Genomic DNA, 17,111 nt, shown 5'->3' with positions numbered 1-17,111 from the left:
CGAAGCCGTGTCCACTTCCCGTGCGCCCGGGTGTGTCTGGCTCATGCAGGGCGCGGGGTCCCGGTGCTCTCGCGAGATCTCGCTGGCTATAAATTCTGGGCTCGGGAGGCCTCGGCCTTCTACTCTAAAGCGCTCACGTAAGTGGCCATGGCGGCGGTGGGCGCATCCGCTGCCATCGGGCCGCGCAGCGGGCCGGGCAGGCTCGGAGCGGGCCGCGCGGGCTTCCCCGCGGTTCCCCCGCTGCGGCCGGGCGCGATTCGGGGCGGCGGCGCTCACCGCCCGCGTGCTTCTCCCCGCAGCAAATGGCGGACGACGCCGGTGCAGCGGCAGGCCCAGCGGCGGCGGCGGCAGCAGCAGCGGCGGCAGCAGCGCGAGGCGGCTTCCGGGGCGGCTTCGGCAGCGGCCTCCGGGGGCGCGGGCGGGGCCGGGGCAGGGGCCGCGGCCGGGGCCGCGGGGCCCGGGGCAAAGCGGAGGAGAAAGAAGTAAGTGCCCGGCCGGGGTCGGGGGCGGGTGCCCCTTTGCTGGGGGTGGGGGGCGCGTCTCCTGGCTGATGTGTTTTGCGGGCATGAAGGGGAGGCTGGTGCAAACCGAGGCAGAAAGGGTGAAACACTAAGGTTGCAGGTTCCTTGGGGTGCGGGGTAATGAAGTGGGAGCAGGTTTTTGATGGCTGGCACTTGTGCAGAAGAGAAGACTGAGGGGGGGTGAATAGCAGCCTTCACCTCCCCGCCGGGGGGCTGCACAGAGGCTGGAGCTGGGCTGCTCTTAGCGGGGCAGGTGACAAGACAAGGAGCAATGGGCTCAGGCTGCAGCAAGGGAAGCTGAGGTTAGATATGAGGAAGAACTTCCCTAGGAGACTAGTAAAAGCACTGGAGCAGATGGCCCAGAGAGGTGGTGGCAGGTTTTGAAGACCCGGGTAGACAAAGCCCTGGCTGGGATGATGGGGCTGGGGCTGGTCCTGCTTGGAGCAGGGGGCTGCACTAGATGTGAGCTCCCTGCCAGCCCCAGTTGTCTGTGACATGGGATATTCTTTTTACAGTGGATTCCTGTCACCAAGCTTGGCCGCCTCGTCAAAGATATGAAAATCAAGTCTCTTGAAGAGATTTATCTTTTCTCCCTTCCAATCAAGGTAAGGGGGTGTGAATGGGTAGACACCGAGGATTTGAACTCCTGTGCCATGTGCTGGTCTGGAAAATGAATAGGTGTTGTATTATAAAACACTTGTCAAGGAGACCTCTTTCAGGGCTGGTTGTTAATAGATAATAGACCTTTACACAAGGACCCCAAATGTGCTGTTTCACTTTCCTTTGAGGTAGTGGAGATCCTTATTTAATGCGCTGCTTGAGGTAGCATAAAGTAGACCAGTGGGGTGATTTAATGCAACAGATGTTGTTTAAGGGAACCAGGCGAAGTCTGCTCATGCAAATGCAGATTGTATTATGCCTTTCAAGACGCATGGTACTTTTTCAGTAGTTAAACAGTATTTACTGCAAAAGATTATGCAGGTATCCAATACCTTAGTGGCTGGCTGGGTTTATTGGAAGAAGTTCATCTTTAGACCATCAGACTATCCTGTATCCTAAATCTGTCTGGTTGTAGTCTTGTGGACCAGAAGAATCAGGGTCATGGAGAAGTTTCCTTGCTAGGAAAGACCATAAAAAGCCGAGGGCTCCTTAGTTGAAAGGAGAAGGCTGAGGGGGATCTGGTGAAGGTTTGTGATGATAAAGATTATTAAATCATGGTGGGTGTTAGACCAAATGAACAGGGAATTGTTCCCAGCTCCCAAAAATACTAAAACAGTGGTCACCCACAGAAATTAAAAAATGGTGGGTTTATAAAACTAACAAGAGAAAGTACTTTTTCATGCGGTGCGTAGTTAATTGATTGCCACAGAAGGTGGTGGAGGCAGACACCATAGCTGAGCTCAAAAATGGGGCTAGATGAGTTCGTGGGGAATGGGTGTGGTGTTTGCTGTTGAACAGAATGGCTGGAAAGGTTTCCTCTGGCATCTCTAAACCAGTAATGCTGGATGCAGTGTGGGGCAGTGAATATTGAAATAATGATTTGGGGATAGATCACTCTTGAGATTGCCAGGCTGGGTCAGCCCAGCATCCTGTGGACACTCTTTATGTTCTGCTGTGATGGACTAATTTACTTTGATTGCTGCAGGAGTCAGAAATCATCGACTTCTTCCTGGGATCTTCCCTGAAGGACGAGGTTCTGAAGATCATGCCTGTCCAGAAACAGACCCGGGCTGGTCAGCGTACCAGGTTCAAGGTGATGTTTCCAGAGCAGTACCTGCCTCGGTTTAATTGTTGCAGTTAGGGTATGTTGTGATGCTGATGTTCCTGGGGTGCAGTGTTGGGATGGTAAAGAATCCATTCCTTCCATAAAGGTGCGAATACAACCTTCACGGCATGCACAGGAGTGACTTGAGTGGGGAATAACTACAATGCCTACAGAAGTGCTCAGTGGTTGTGGTTGGCTTCAGGAGTGCTTTGGTTGACCCATTTTCCCATTCATCCAGGGCTGCCCTTGGACCAGGAACAAGCATAGCTGGATCTTCAGGGCCCAGCTCTCCTTTAGCACAGGATTTAGCTGGAGTTGCTTTTACACCTGGTTGTAGTGGGGTGTGACGCTGGCTTTGCTGTATGTGGGGTGGTACAGAGAACAGAGCTGGAATACCCCTGTCAGGAAGGAGCCTTAGAGGCACATTTTTCATTTCTGGGCTGTGGGGTGGAGTCCTGTTTCCTTGCACTGTGGCAGGATCCTTTCTGATGTGGTGAAAGGGAGGCTGTATGTGTAAGCAGGGTGCCTTAGCCCTACTAAAGGTTTGGTTTTCTTCATTTTAGGCATTTGTTGCTATTGGTGACTACAATGGGCATGTTGGTCTTGGTGTCAAGTGCTCCAAGGAAGTTGCCACTGCTATTCGCGGGGCAATCATCCTGGCTAAGCTATCCATCGTACCAGTGCGGCGAGGCTATTGGGGGAACAAGATCGGCAAGCCCCATACTGTACCCTGCAAGGTAAGGCTTGGTTGGCTTTATCCTGTAGTCGTGTGCTGCGCTTTCAGGTGCGAACACATGCATGTTTTGTTGTTCTTAACCCCCTCTTCTCTTGGACTAGGTGACAGGCCGTTGTGGGTCTGTGTTGGTGCGTCTGATCCCAGCACCCCGTGGGACAGGGATTGTATCGGCCCCGGTTCCCAAGAAGCTGCTGATGATGGCCGGGATTGATGACTGCTACACCTCAGCCAGGGGCTGTACTGCCACGTTGGGCAACTTTGGTAAGTTTGAGGCTATCAGCTCCCTGCTAGTCAGCTGGACTTCTAGTCATTTTGTTACCCCTCCGGTACAGTTAGTCTTAGTGTGGGACTAAACCATCCATTTAGGCACTAGTGTTTTTGCTAATTAATTTGAAAACCCCCTTCCTGGTCAAACAGGAAATCAAGTGGTCTGTGCTGCCAGACTGCAGAATGCAAATTGGTCTTTGGAAAAAAATCCTTAAATCTCTTGTACCAAATATTCCAGGTGCTGCCCAGTAAAATGCCAGTTTTTCTTCCCTTTTCATTTGGTTTAAAGCTCTCTCAGCTCTGCTCAGTTGTGTCTGTCTGAAATGGTGCAACTGTCGTTAATGGAGAGAGAAAGGAAATGAGTTTAATATGCACGGCAGTGGGACCTCACAACATGGTCTCCCTGCTCCTTTTCAAACTCAACACTTGTTTCTGTGGCTTGGTTTGACTCATGCAGTAGGTTGTTTTCCTTGCTGAGGTGTTCAGGCGGCTGGTTTGTAATGCATAGTACCTGATGTCTCGTTTGGTTTTCTGTTCCCTCAATAGCTAAGGCCACCTTTGATGCAATCTCCAAGACTTACAGTTATCTAACCCCTGACCTCTGGAAGGAGACCGTGTTCACCAAGTCTCCTTATCAGGTAAGGATGTGGAATCACTACATTTTGTGTGCACAACTTGGAGCCTGTCGTGATGTTCTGTAGACAGACTTTATTGGCAATAGTGACTTCAAACCCTAGTGCAGGGGCCATGTGAGTCTTGCCTTTCAGCTGAGAGAGTATTATTTGTTAAACCCCCATGGCTGCAAATGCTGCCAGTTCAAGATCTGCTGTCACCAGTAGGATATTCTGTGTTCTGGAGCAGGCTGGTAGCTGCCTTGTGAGAGAAGAGTGAAATGAAGCTTGCACAGCCATAGCTGTCTCCTAATTGTCTAGTGCCAATAGGGGGGAAAAAAAAGAGTCAAGTTGTCACTTGTTGATCCTACCAGTTTAAAATATTACCAGTTGATTTCATGACATGTTAATTCTCATCTTGTGTTTGAATTAAAACCTTTTTTTTTCCTTGCAGGAGTTCACTGATCATCTTGCCAAGACCCACACCAGGGTCTCAGTGCAGAGAACCCAGGCAGCTGCTGTGGCAACAACTTAACATGTTTTTTTACAAGAAAATAAAGTGATAAGTGAACTGGACCTTGATATTAATGTGTGTTGTGCTTTGAGCCCATTCTGGGGATGCTACAGATGCCACTGCCTTCACAATTACAGATGGAGGAATGATGAGTTAGGCTGCAGCACTGCTGCAAAAGGACCTTGGGGGTTTGTGTCTGGAAAAGTGTGCTAACAGGAGACTGATATGAGAGAGACTACAGCCAGCTGCTGCTGTCTCTTAAAGCACTGCCCTTCCTAAAAAATAACCCTAGTAATGCTTTGATCTTTATAGCAGCAGGTACCATGAGTGGTATGCGGACACTTGTCAGTGGTACATCTTAACAAATGTATTATAGTTACAACCACCAGCAAATTTTTGTCATATGAAAGTATTGCTTTAAATTGGCAGTGGGCAATCTGTTGGTTTGGGAACTGTTCCATTATGTACACTGTTGCACTCATTGTGGCCATTTTATTTCAAACAGGCTTTATTATTAAAAGGTTCAGTGCAACTCTAGGCTGCCTTCAGCAAGGTACTTAAAGTGAGGATGGTGAATACTTGACTACAGTTGATGTATAGACCCCTTAGCTCCTTGTGAGAGCCTAGACTATGTTTGCCTACAGGTCGTAGGTGCTGCTTTTCAAACACAACTCGTGGCTTAGCTTGCACCTCCCTTCCAAGCAACTTCCACCAGCTGATCAAAGTTCCCTGGCAGCCTGAAATGGCCAGAAATTCTGCTGGTACTGGAGGAACCACTAAAGGGCACCAACACTTTCTACTCTTTAAAATTGATAGACAGCTGCTGCTTACAGAGACATTGAAAAAGATGCCTCAATGTTAAGACCATGCTGTTTAAGTACATCATCATTTTGAAGTGTGTGGTTAGCTCTTTCTGTAAGATGATCAGGCAGTATTAGACTGAAAGGGGCTGAAAGAATCTGCTGCTATTGCACTTGCACTAGGCTGAGCAGACTTCCAGAAACTTCAAGCAGCAGTGATAATACAGCTCTCCTCTGAGTGCTGCAAAGAAAAGCAGCCCAAAAGGTACCTGCTCTTCTTTGCCCATAAGTCATCACAACACAAGGTCACAGTGTCTGGATCAGTTTGGCAGAGATCTCTGCCTGTTTTATTGTATGGGTTAGACTATACAGCTTACAGACCACACCACAGTGCAAATATGCATATAATGCAATACTATGTCCTGACATCTTATGTCTGTAGTAACCATTCAGTTCTTGTTTGCTTGGGCTTGTGCCTTCCTTTCTTCCATCATTCTGTGCTTCTGCTTCATTAAGCATTGTCTAGCACCACGATACATGTCAAGGTCAGCATCTAGAAGAGAACTGGGACAGTGCTAAAACTTCTGGTGCACTGCCTCCCCGCACCCCCAGCTTAGGTTGTAGCTAGAGGAAATGGAGGCAGTATAACTCCAAGTCTTTCCCAAAAAGTTTTACAGGGCAACTTTTCACAACCCTCCACAGGAAGGCTCCAGCCTGGCATAAGGACTTAACAGCATCCTCCTCCCCCCTGTCCCATCCCAGCCAAACCTGAACAAGTTTTCAGAAAACTCTTGTCAGCTTTCCTCTTACTTACATCTGAGCTCAAAGGCTCTGGCAACCTCCATAAATAGATCCAACTCCTTGGCGCAGTTTTTACGGTAAGCGTCCCTCTCCCTGTACTGGCAGGCTTTAAACCTTTCTTGCATTATCCTCACAATTTCCCGATCAACTTTCCTGCAAGACATGAAGAGCTAGCTGCACCGCGGTGGTCAACATCACACTTCAAATACCAAACAGAGCAACAATCCCGCTATAATGGAGGGTGCAATGAAAAGCCCGAGCCAAACCCAACTGTCTGAAGAGCTGGAAGAAACGGGGGCAGCGCTCATTGCATCTGAGTCTCAGGGTGCAATTCAGGCATGCTGCAAAAGACTGGCGGGGACAGGGGAACGGGGGCTTCTCAAAAACCCGTTTTCCCGACCTCCCCATCGGCCCCGACCCCAAACTTAACGCAGTGGCACCGGGCCTTCTCAGGACAAGTTCATCATCCCGGGTGCCCCACGTACCTGTCCCTTATGAACTGCATCTCCGCTTCGAAGATGCACAGCGGGTCGTTCTCCCAGCACTCGGTGAGGTAGGGCACGCGGCGATACTGCCGGTGGTAGTAGTAGAACGTGTGCTTGGCGTGCTGCCGGTCCATCCACTCTGCGCCCCGGAGGGCAGGGCATGGGGGGCACAGGGAGATAGAGGTGGGGGAGGGGCAATTTTAGATGTCCACGCGCAGGCCCCGCCCACAGCACCCGCATGGCTCGGGGATCCGTAGCGGACACGGCGCTGCCCCTCCCCCCGCTACCTCGGAAGTAGGTGACGGGCCTATCGACGCCATAGTAGAAGACCTTCTCGAAGAAGCGGAGCGGGCTGTAGGGCGGGTCCTTGGTAACCGGGGTGCGCGTCGGCGGCTCCTTGTATGCCTCGCGAATCCACTCCTCAGGCATCGCGGCCGCTTTCTCTCAGCCCGGACAAAATGGCGGCGCCGTGGGGTCAGGCCGGGGCCAGAAGTTAAAGGGGAAGGGAAAGCGCATGCGTGGAGACGGGAGCGCGGCGCCGCTCGGGAAGAGGGAGCCGGCGCATGCGCGGGCGCGGGGCATTCCGGGAGATGTAGTTGCGGGCGGTGCTTGCCTGAGCTGGCCGGCAGGGGGCAGCAGAGCAGAGCGGGGGGCTGCAGCTGGGCAGGGGGCAAGGGGCAAGGGGCAAGGCAGGGGGGCTCTGGGGCACCCCCAGCCCCTGTGGCCCTGGGGACTGTCGCACAGTGCCAGCACCCGCGGGAGCTTTGCTGCCAGGGCTGAATAACAAGGGGGGGTGCCCAGACCCTGGGCTCCCCAAGCAGGCTTGCCGCCCCTGGGCCAGTGGCTCTCAACCCCGCTAGCATCAGGAAACCCTGGTGCTGGGCCGTCCTTGCAAGGCAAAGCCCCTCTGCGAGCCCTGCATTCCTGTCGCAGTCCCCGCGCTTCCCCGGTGAATCGGGTGTCCTGGGGCACCCTGAGAAGGACCCGGCGGCACCCCAGGGCAGGGGGGCACGGGCCCCGGTTGAGAGTCCCGGTGCCACCGCACATCCTCCAGCGGCAGGAGGCGAGAAGCAGTGCTCCTACTCGCCACGGTTTTCAGGACGGATGGGAGGGTGGTGGGAAGAGATCCAGGGACAGCATGGGAGCTTTGCAAAACAGGCTGACCCGACGCCGAGGAGCTGCAACGGGTCATTAGCGCCCTGCGTCCCGGACGGACGTTATTGGCCCCAAGCGATGAGTCAGGGTGCCGTGCCATGGGCCTGTTGTGTCTGATGGGGGATCACGTGCACGCGGACGGCGGCAGGGAACCCTGATGGCAGCTTTCCACTTGAAAGGGCTCAAGCATCCTCGCCGATTAAACCGTGCATGAACTAATCTCGGGAGAAGTGAAAGCCGTTGTGTGCCTGGGGAAACAGCGTACTCAAGCCCTGATGCAGAGAAAAACTCTTGTTTCAAACTGCAGCCCTCAGTCCTGCAATGAGCTTTGCAGGGGCTCAGCCAGGAGCAACGGGCCCAGTGATACATGCCCAAGGGTTGGACTACTGGTTGTAGCCGTGTCGGTCGAAGGGACGAAACTTTTGGGGCCGAGGTGATATCTTTTATAGACCTTTTATAAAACAACAATTTTGTCTGCCTGGATTTGGGGGGGGGGTTTGCATGCCCTCCAGGGTCAGTTCTCGCCACCTCTGAGGACAGGAGTGAGGGTTGGGGTGTGCGGCCCAGAGCAGGGCAATGCCTCTGCTGCCCCCAGATAAATCCTAAAGTTCCCCAGAGGGAGGCCAATTTTATCCCAGAGCCTCCGGCAGGGACGAGGAAGCCCCGGTTCAAGGAGGACATTTGCTGGAAGCGATGGGGCTACGCCCGAGGCAGCACTGGCAATCAACCCCATTCATGTCTGAGTGTTTCCAGGGGTAAATTGAGACACCAGCCAGTGACCTTTAGCACGTCACAACTGTTGTGAGTGTCCAAGCCTGCCGGCTTGCCTGAGTGTGAAATGAATATCGCGTTGAATGAAGCCAGCAGCTAAATTTGTGTCTTCGGGCCGATAAACACCTTGGGTATTAGACTGTCGAGGCGGTGGGTGACGGCCCCTTTCTGCCGCTGCCCCGCGCGGAAGACGCCCCATGGTCGGTAAAGCTCTGCGTTCGCTCTTTCGGCACGGCGGGGAGCGGGTTGGGGATCCTCCCTCGGCAGACTGAACTAGCAGGGTGGCAGCAGGGTGGAAAGAGGCAGTCAGAGCCACTTCGGATTGAAATATAAGCGAGGGGAAAGGGAGACATGGCCTGCAAGAGCTGAATGAACGGGCTTAGCCTGGAGCTGTCGAGGCCGTAAAAGGAACTCCCCCCCGGCGCCCAGGCTCGCTCCTTTAGCCCCGCCGGCAGCGAGGAAAGCCGACCTGATTCTTCCCGCGGGCTCGTTGCTTTGTGCCGCCGGGCCCAGCTGGGCGTCTGCGTTCAGCATCGCGGGCGTCCCGTCTCCGTGCGCGCCGCCCGATTCCTGCTCCCCTCGCGCCTCCTCTTCCGCGTGCTCCGTCACTGCCGGCGGGGGTGAGCGCAGGGCCGAGCGCGAAGGAGCGACGAGACTCGCCCTCGGCGGCACGGATCTGGCGAAGGCCGCGGCTGGTTTACGGCCCTTTCTCCGGAGCGAGGGAGACTGTGGCCGGGGCGGTTTATTTAGCTCATCCCAGTCAGCGGTTTTCAGAGGCAGGAATTCTTCCAGGCCGGGCGCGGGGACTGCATTTAGAAACCTGAAATAAACCCCTTGCTTTAGGGGCGTGGGGGGCTCTTCTCCTCACTCACTGCAAAGGATGAGGGAAGTTCCTGTCTCAGCCTGGGAGACTTAGTTTGATCTCTGGAGCGGTCTGCCTGCCTATGCAATGGGTGAATGGGTGCCTAAAAATGCACGGCGAGGCTAGCGAGATGCACGGTCGCTCACATCGCTGCCACGTGTCGTCTCGCTGAGGGATCCTCTTGGAACAAGCAGCCGGCGGGGAGCCCTCCGGGGAAGCCCGGATCCGCTCCAGCGCCCGCCGAAGTCCCTGGAAAGCTCCCCGCTGACTTCAGCGAGCCTTGCTCCAGGTCCTTCATCGGACAGGGCGGGCTGTAAATCTGGATCCTGCTTGGTTTTCTCCTTCCAGTCCCATCGCAAGTTCTCGGCGCCCCGGCACGGCCACCTGGGCTTTCTCCCGCACAAGAGAAGCCGTCGCCACCGCGGGAAGGTGAAAACCTGGCCTAAGGACGACCCCAGCAAGCCGGTCCACCTGACGGCCTTCCTGGGCTACAAAGCGGGCATGACGCACACCCTGCGAGAAGTGCACAGGCCAGGGCTGAGTAAGGGCCTGTGGCTGAACCCTTGAGGTCAAATCCAGAACAGAAGGGACGGCTTTGCAATGGGCTGGATGGCCTGTGGGGCTTGCAGGAGGCCCCCTTGCAGCGGGGCTGCATTTGTCAGGGCACAAAGCCGTGGAGGTGACTGGTGTCGTGTGAGCTGGGGGCGCTTAGCGCACGTCCCCGCATGCCGGGGCCAAGTGTTGGCAGAGAAGCAAGCCAAGGAGCACACGGGCCGCGGAGAGGGGATGCCGCCTGCGGCAGATCCCGACTTGAGGGGTATCACGGGGAAATAGATGCTGTTGCCCAGGCTGAGCGTGGTCCCGGGGCTTCTGGCATTGGGGTTGTACCCCACGGCATGTTTGCCTGCACACCCCGGAGGGAAGGGCCAGCGCGCGTCTCTCCCAACGATGCAGAGCCCTGCAGACACCAGCACTCGGCTTATAGCCGATTCCCAGCCACCGGTGCTCTGCAATTGCAGTTGCCTCTGCTTCTGTCCCAGAGGTGTCCAAGAGGGAGGAGGTGGAAGCGGTGACGATCGTGGAGACCCCGCCGCTGGTCGTGGTGGGGCTGGTGGGCTACATCGACACGCCCCGCGGGCTCAGGAACTTCAAGACCATTTTCTCCGAGCACATCAGCGACGAGTGCCGGCGGCGCTTCTACAAGAACTGGTGAGAGCGCCGCGGGGGCGCGGGCCGTCGGCCGGCCGGCATGCCCGACCTGCCCGCGGAGACCCCCAAGGCTCCCCGCGATGGACAGGCTTGGGGCTTGGACCCCCAGCAGCTTGGCGCTGGGGGGGTCTGGGTGTTGGGCGGACTGTGCGCGTGGGCAGGCTTCCCGTGCACCTGGGTTTGCAGGAGCCTGCGCCTCGTTACAGCAACCAAGCGTCATTGCGACGCTCCCGTCCTCAGGCACAAGAGCAAGAAGAAGGCCTTCACCAAGTACTGCAAGAAATGGCAGAGCGAGGACGGGAAGAAGCAGCTGGAGAAGGACTTTGCTGCCATGAAGAAGTACTGCAAGGTCATTCGGGTCATCGTACACACGCAGGTGAGACCTGGGCGATCCCCGCAGCCGAGCGGGGCAGGAGCAGGGGAGCACGGGGTGCCTCTCGCCAGGGCAGGGGCATCGTGGGGCTGTTGGTAGTGCATCACCTTTGCAGGCGCAGCCCTAGGCTCAGACCAGGCACCTCCCAGGGCACTGGCACCAAAGCCCCAAAGGTGCGGTGGGGTTTCCTCTCTTCTCTGCCCCTCGTGTGTCTGGAGCAGACAGCGGCTCCGGGGAGGGGGGCAGATGCTGCGCCAAGTGCAACAGCACAGCTCTGGTATCTCCGGGGCCACGGACCCGGTGATGAACTCCCCTCGAATTAGCAACTGGCGTCAGACGACGGGGTAAAAATAACCCAGGAGCTGGGAAGGGCTTGCCAGGGGTCAGAGCTGCTGCTTGCTCCGGGGCTGGGGGGATTTGGGTGCTCGGGGGGCTCTTGTCTCTCTGAGCATCCAGGGGCGCCTGGGCTGGTTTGGGGCTCGGAGGCTTCCCTTGGGGTCGCTCGGATCCCGACCCCAGGCCATGTGGCAGCACTGGGCTGCGGGGAGAGGCCGGGGGCACTGGAGCAGGGCGGAGGGGCCTCGTGGTCACCAGCTAAAGATAGCCCCGGGGAAGGAGAGAGGCAGCAGGACATCCCGAGGCAGGTGCCCCGCTTCCCGGAGCGGAGGTGCCTGGGGAGCCCCCGGCCACTCCCGCTGCTCCCCCCACGCCGCGTGTGCTCCCGTGGCAATGCGTGTGCGTGCATGTGCGTGTGCACGTGCTGGCTCCACATGTGTGCCCGTGGCGTGCCAATGCCTGGGCGCATCTCGTCTCAGCAGCTGGGAGATTTCTATTCTCCGGGGTTTTCTCGGGGTTTCTGCTTTGCTCTGGCAAGGGCTGACTTTCCCCCAGGGCCAGGGGAGCCGGAGGCAGCTGGCTGGAAGGCGGGGAGGAAGAGGAGAGGTGTCTTCAAGGAGCCAAGGGCACGTCTCCCCGCCCCAACCCAGCCGCCCGGGGACCCCCGTACCCCAAAGGGCCACAGCCGGGGGGGACGCCCAGCATCTGTGCTGCTGACGCTGGTTTTCAGCCAGCGTGAAAAAAGAAAGCAGTGGAAAGATGTTGTGGGTCCTTAAGCCGGGCCAGCTTCTCCCAGGTGGCGAGGAGTTGTGCCTGAAAGGCAGAACCGCTGGTGGGAGTTGTACCGGGATACGTTCCTGCCTGCATCCGTCCTGGCGTAGCGGTTTACTAGAGGCAGACAAGCTAGAGAAGGGAGCTGGGTATCCCTGTGTCTGTCCCTGCTCCTGGGCGTCTACCCGGGTCTAGCAACCACTGTCTGGCCAGTAAAGCCCCTGGCAGGGGCTTCCTGCCAGCAAGACAGCAGGGAGCAGATGATTTGCACGTACCCAGGCAGATAGCAGACAGACACGCCGTCTGCCCTTCTCAGCCCAAGCTGGTTTAGTTCCCAAACACCTGTACAAGATCAGGGCAGAGCTCGGGGGCCTGCAGGTGAGGGGGCAAGATGGGGAGCAGGCTCCATCCGTCCCCGCTTTGGCTGCCCCCCATGCTCTCCCCTGCCCGGCTGGGTCTCACTCCTCTATGCCCCCCGCAGATGAAGCTGCTGCCGCTGCAACAGAAAAAGGCCCACGTGATGGAGATCCAGCTGAACGGAGGGACAGTGGCTGACAAGGTGGACTGGGTGCGCGAGAGGCTGGAGAAGCAGGTCTCCGTGCACACGGTCTTCAGCCAGAACGAGCTGGTCGACGTCATCGGGGTGACCAAGGGGCGCGGGATGAAAGGTACGGGGCGCTCGGCGTGCGGCGAGTTAGGATGGACGCGCCATGCAGGGGTGCCACGGGGGCAGCCGTTATCTAGTGGCCAGAGGAAGACTGGAGTCACAATCCCACCGCTCACACCAGTGCTCCTCGTGGCTCTGGCCAGCCTGTCTCTGCCTCAGTTTACCCTCTGCGAGACCTAGGCAGCCAGGTGTCCGCTGCTTCAGGATCTGAAGAAAGCACTTAGCACGACTGGGAATAATCGTTATCCCACCATCTCTCGTGCCCGGGGCGCAGCTTCTGCTCCTCTGCCGATGAACCGTGAGGGGTCGTTAGGAGGGGCAAAAGTGGGTGGGTGCTTGCTGGTTAGCCCCGGTGCCTGGCTCCCTCCCTGATGGTTTGCTCTTGTCAGCTGGCGATGGCTATAGGGCTGTGGCTTCTGCTGGCCCAGAGGATGGAAGAACGGCCCGGGGTCTGGCCCCCGGAGCAAGCTTCTCCCACGCGCTGCAGCCCAGCCACGGTCCGAGCCCAGGGACGCCAGCATGGCTTGTGAGCAGCTGCCAAATTTCTGCCCTGCCAGCTCCTCATGGGGCCACGGGGCTGGGGCTCTTCTGTGTGCCTCATGGATCCTGGGGGAAGCCACAAGCAATGAGACAAAGACCAAAAAAGCCCCTGCCTTGCTAGCAAAGCCTGTGTGTGCGCATGAGCATGCATGTGTGTGCGCATGAGCATGCATACGTGTGCGCATGTGCATGCATACATGTGTGCATGCCTACACAGGTGTACAAGGGCAGGGGGAACACGTCACAGCCTGACGAGACTGGCGGAGTGCAAGCAGGACTTTGGCCTCTGGCTCCTCAGCCCCCGATGGCCCCTCTCCTCCCGTCTCTCCCAGGGGTGACAAGCCGGTGGCACGCCAAGAAGCTCCCGAGGAAAACCCACAAAGGCTTACGCAAGGTTGCCTGCATTGGAGCCTGGCACCCAGCCCGGGTTGGCTACTCCATCGCCCGAGCCGGCCAGAAGGGCTATCACCATCGCACGGAGCTCAACAAGAAGGTATGGTGCCCGGAGAGCCCGCTCCCCTCGCTTGGCCTCCCTCTGCCCCTCTCTCAGTAGCACATGTGATTTCAGGGGCTTCCTCGGGCCCTGTGGTGCATATCCCCGTATCCCCCATGACTTAGGCCGTGGTGGGGCTGGGCGGTCTTTGCAGAGCCTGCCTGGGGGGATCGGCTCTGCTCCGGGCAGCTCAGCCTCCTGTCGGTGCTTGGCGTGCCATCACTGCAACACGTGGCTTGTGACTGTGGTTTTGGGGGGAGGGCTGACCTGTGGTCCGGGCAGCTTCTGTGCACGACATGAAGCAGGCTGGGGATGGGACAGGACACGCAGCGGCAGAAAGCAGAGCAGCAGCTTGGTCAGGGAGCATAGGGAAGGGAGCAGAAAGTGGAGCAGCAGCTTAGGAAGCATAGGGAAGGGAGCAGAAAGCAGAGCAGTGGGTTGGGCAGTGGAAGGGGATTATGGTAGCACTTGGGGAGGGTGCAAGGCTAATTTGTGGCATGCCTACTGAGAAGACATTAAAGCATTAACTCTTTTCTCCTTGGGCTCCCCACTAGATTTACCGCGTCGGCCGCGGGGTCCATGTAGAGGACGGCAAGGTGGTGAAGAACAACGCCTCGACCAGCTACGACGTGACCGAGAAGACCATCACGCCACTGGTAACGGGGCTGGAGACGCAGGCAGTGCTGGGCTGGCGCTGGGAGGCCGCGGTTGTGCCCCCGCTGCAATGCATTGCCTTGGGTTGGTCTCTTAATTGCTCCTTGGGAAGGGCTTTTTCCAGATCCTTTTCCTTTTTCACTCATGGGTCCTTGCCCCCAACTCCAACCTCCTTCCTTATCATTATATATAATATCATCTTGACTTTAGAAAGGCTTTTGATACAGTCTCCCACAGCGTTCTTGCAGGCAAGCTGAGGAAGTCTGGGTTAGATGAATGGACTGTAAGGTGGATAGAAAACTGGCTGGATTGTCAGGCTTAATGGGCAGTAATCAATGATTCAATGTCTAGTTGGCAGCTGGTATCAAGTGCAGTGCCCCAGGGGTTGGTCCTGGGCCGGTTTTGTTCAATATCATTAATGATCTGGAAGATGGGCTGCAGTGCACTCTCAGCAAGTTTGCGGCTGAAACCAAGCTGGGGGGAGTAGTAAATATGTTGGAGGGTAGGGCTAGGATTCAGAGAGACCTCAACAAATTGGAGGATTGGGCCAAAAGACATCTCCTGAGGTTCATCGAGGACGAGTGCAAAGTCCTGCGCTAGGACGGAGCAATCCCCTGCGCCGGGACAGGCTGGGCAGCCGCTCTGCAGAAAAGGACCTGGGGGTGACAGTGGACAATAAGATGGATTTGAGGTCACTATGGGTTATTCTTCCCGGTGATCAGCAGACATGCCACAGAAGGTGTCACTGCCTGGGGGCTGTTGTGAACCATCCCTCTGCTCACGTCCGCAGGGAGGATTCCCTCACTACGGCGAAGTGAACAATGACTTTGTCATGCTGAAGGGCTGCGTGGTGGGCACCAAGAAGCGGGTGCTGACTCTCAGGAAGGTGAGGCTGCCACTGGAGATGAGTCCATACCTCGGGGAGCGGCTGACTTTGGGAGTCCTATACGGACATGGCTTGGGGCTGTTTCCCAGAAAGGCTGGACTTCATGACCAGACCATTCTCCTCGGCCTGACTTTCTCGGGGTCTCATCTGCCCGGCAGCTGCTTTGCTATTAATTGGCGTGGGTCTATCTGGCACAATCCCCTTCCGGGAATGGAGCTGCCTTTCAAGGTCAACATCTGCGGGTCCGGGAGGCGTTAGGGTTAGGGTAACCCTGGTGGCAGCCAGATTCAAAGGAGGCAAATTGCCCCACGAGCTGGGTCGTCACTGCTGTGGGGCACGTGGACTCCCACCATCCTGGGTCTTCCCTGCAGAAGCCACCGGCCAGCTGGGTGTCACTGGCTGGTGGACATGCCTGGGAAGCTCTGCCCCAGGCAAATCTGGTGTTCCTGTGTCTGATTAAACATGAGCCTGATGCGTGTCGTTTCCCCCTCCAGTCCCTTCTGGTTCACACAAAACGCCGGGAGCTGGAAGCCGTTGAGCTGAAGTTCATCGATACCACGTCCAAGTTCGGCCACGGCTGCTTCCAGACGGCGCAGGAGAAGAGAGTGTTCATGGTGAGTGGTGTCCTGTGCCGTCTGTCCCGTCCTGGCCCCAACTCTCCGCTGAGCACGTGGTCCCAGTAATAAAGGTAGCATCCAGCACTGTCTTGCTTCAGAGACAGATGTGTCAGCTCTGCCATCAGGAAGTCTGCAAAGGGGGAACGCGGCAGCTGGGAAAGTATCCGTGCCAGCCAGAGCCAGGAAACGCCGTACCGTACGGCGAACCCGTTTGCATGCTCAGTGGGACGCGTTCAGCCAGCAGTTATGTTGGCAGCATCTCGCTGGACATGTGGCTCCTCTCACCCTGGCAGTGCAGTTCTCTGACGGGCCTGAACGCACCGCACTCATCGCTCCTGTGTTTTTTCAAAGCATCAACATCGGGCCGTGAGCCTGGGGATTTTGCAAAACCCCAAGTCAGGTCGTTTACATGTAAAACAGGGAACAAGTTTTAACCCAGCGTGCCAAGACGTTCCCCCGCTAGGTTTGCGGTGCCCCCATCACCCTGTGCTAGTGTGGTGAGCTGAAGGGGAAGCTGATGAGTTATTCAGTGGGCAGCTCGTCGGCAGGCACAGCACCACTTGTCCCCCAGACCGCAGTCCAGCTCACCACTGGTTAAACTCACGCGAGCACTACTAATTTAGCTGTAGGGCAGGAGGACCAGCCACAAAACCCCATCCGTGTACTGCAGGGTTAATGCTTTGGGCAAACAGATGAGCAGGGTGCCTGCACTGCTCCATCTTCCCCCAGCTTGCCTGCCCCAGCAGCAGAGGTTTCTAGCCCTGGCAGGCTTCCTGCCAAGCAAACAGCTGGTTCTGGGGAGGCCTTGGGAAATTGAGGTTGGATGTTAGGAAAAGCTCTCTCACGCAGAGGGTGGTGAAGCACTGAAACAGGTTACCTAGAGAGGGGGAGGAGTCTCCATCCTTGGAGGTTTTGCAGACCTGGCTCAACAAAGCCTTGGCTGGGATGATGTAGTTAGGGCTGGTCCTGCTTGGAGCAGGAGGTTGGACTAGATGTGACCCCCTGAGGTCCCTTCCAACCCAAATTTTGTACAATTCTCTCTTGTTTCCACTTGTTTTAGGGCCCCCAGAAGAAACACTTGGTAAAGGGGAAGCAGGAAGCCCAGGAAGAGCTGTAAGGAACGTTAGCCCATGTCCACAATCGTTGTGCAAAGACCCTTCCAATAAAGGGACTGCAAAGCCTCCGCCGTCCTGCTTTCCCCCCCGGGTCACGGAGGCACTGGCTCAGAGGGGCATCAGCGAGTCCTGGAGCCATCTCGCCAGGTGCTGATGTGGGCA

The 17,111-nt window shown here is 56.7% G+C and overlaps 3 protein-coding genes and 1 non-coding gene across 7 annotated transcripts; 3 read left to right on the top strand and 1 right to left on the bottom strand.

Annotated features, from left to right (window-relative positions):
• Positions 1-299: 299 nt before the first annotated feature.
• RPS2 (ribosomal protein S2) lies at positions 300-4,476 on the top strand. Its single transcript, XM_090023218.1, has 7 exons — positions 300-482; positions 1,037-1,126; positions 2,167-2,274; positions 2,850-3,023; positions 3,124-3,283; positions 3,836-3,927; positions 4,355-4,476. Exons 1-7 carry the CDS (start codon positions 303-305, stop codon positions 4,433-4,435), a joined length of 885 nt encoding a protein of 294 aa, XP_089879344.1. The 5' UTR covers positions 300-302; the 3' UTR covers positions 4,436-4,476.
• Positions 3,578-3,717, top strand: LOC149855135 (small nucleolar RNA SNORA64/SNORA10 family). Its single transcript, XR_016438823.1, has one exon. It is a non-coding gene; the product is annotated as a small nucleolar RNA SNORA64/SNORA10 family (small nucleolar RNA).
• Positions 4,477-5,528: 1,052 nt separating the features above from the next.
• On the bottom strand, positions 5,529-6,991 carry NDUFB10 (NADH:ubiquinone oxidoreductase subunit B10). 2 transcript variants are annotated; one of them, XM_090023599.1, is made up of 4 exons: positions 6,788-6,991; positions 6,501-6,639; positions 6,029-6,168; positions 5,529-5,778 (listed from the first exon to the last, which is right to left on the bottom strand). In XM_090023599.1, the coding sequence occupies exons 1-4, from the start codon at positions 6,927-6,929 to the stop codon at positions 5,768-5,770; spliced, it is 432 nt and encodes a 143-aa protein (XP_089879725.1). In that variant the 5' UTR covers positions 6,930-6,991; the 3' UTR covers positions 5,529-5,767. The 2 variants fall into 2 exon arrangements, with proteins under 2 accessions (XP_089879725.1, XP_089879724.1); XM_090023598.1 differs by having other exon boundaries at positions 5,529-5,767; positions 6,788-6,988.
• A 1,478-nt stretch (positions 6,992-8,469) lies between these two features.
• Positions 8,470-17,015, top strand: RPL3L (ribosomal protein L3 like). 3 transcript variants are annotated; one of them, XM_090023595.1, is made up of 10 exons: positions 8,470-8,626; positions 9,637-9,829; positions 10,329-10,497; positions 10,738-10,873; positions 12,459-12,645; positions 13,517-13,677; positions 14,232-14,415; positions 15,057-15,217; positions 15,712-15,831; positions 16,895-17,015. In XM_090023595.1, exons 1-10 carry the CDS (start codon positions 8,624-8,626, stop codon positions 16,949-16,951), a joined length of 1,371 nt encoding a protein of 456 aa, XP_089879721.1. In that variant the 5' UTR covers positions 8,470-8,623; the 3' UTR covers positions 16,952-17,015. The 3 variants fall into 3 exon arrangements, with proteins under 3 accessions (XP_089879721.1, XP_089879722.1, XP_089879723.1); XM_090023596.1 differs by having other exon boundaries at positions 8,471-8,626; positions 14,232-14,333; positions 15,122-15,217; XM_090023597.1 differs by having other exon boundaries at positions 8,506-8,630.
• The last annotated feature ends 96 nt before the right edge of the window (positions 17,016-17,111 follow it).

This window comes from Crocodylus siamensis, chromosome 12, assembly GCF_052110815.1.
Source record: "Crocodylus siamensis isolate JL-2025a chromosome 12, ASM5211081v1, whole genome shotgun sequence".
NCBI classification, from domain to species: Eukaryota; Metazoa; Chordata; order Crocodylia; family Crocodylidae; genus Crocodylus; species Crocodylus siamensis.
Note: the sequence above shows the minus strand (reverse complement) of the source record. Positions and strands in the feature narration are given on the sequence as shown.

What these genes read in the sequence shown, in the direction of transcription:
- NDUFB10 (XM_090023598.1), bottom strand. Translation starts at nt 6,929, where the DNA reads ATGCCTGAGGAGTGGATTCGCGAGGCATACAAGGAGCCGCCGACGCGC. An exon ending in ATGCAGTTCATAAGGGACAG is followed by an intron (nt 6,169 to 6,500) that starts GTACGTGGGGCA and finishes CATGTCTTGCAG; the next exon opens with GAAAGTTGATCGGGAAATTG. An exon ending in CAGAGCCTTTGAGCTCAGAT is followed by an intron (nt 5,768 to 6,028) that starts GTAAGTAAGAGG and finishes GTTCTCTTCTAG; the next exon opens with ATGCTGACCTTGACATGTAT.
- RPL3L (XM_090023595.1), top strand. An exon ending in GGGTCATCGTACACACGCAG is followed by an intron (nt 10,874 to 12,458) that starts GTGAGACCTGGG and finishes TGCCCCCCGCAG; the next exon opens with ATGAAGCTGCTGCCGCTGCA. An exon ending in GCTGCAATGCATTGCCTTGG is followed by an intron (nt 14,416 to 15,056) that starts GTTGGTCTCTTA and finishes GGTGATCAGCAG; the next exon opens with ACATGCCACAGAAGGTGTCA.
- RPS2 (XM_090023218.1), top strand. Translation starts at nt 303, where the DNA reads ATGGCGGACGACGCCGGTGCAGCGGCAGGCCCAGCGGCGGCGGCGGCA. An exon ending in GTCAGCGTACCAGGTTCAAG is followed by an intron (nt 2,275 to 2,849) that starts GTGATGTTTCCA and finishes TCTTCATTTTAG; the next exon opens with GCATTTGTTGCTATTGGTGA. An exon ending in TGCCACGTTGGGCAACTTTG is followed by an intron (nt 3,284 to 3,835) that starts GTAAGTTTGAGG and finishes TTCCCTCAATAG; the next exon opens with CTAAGGCCACCTTTGATGCA.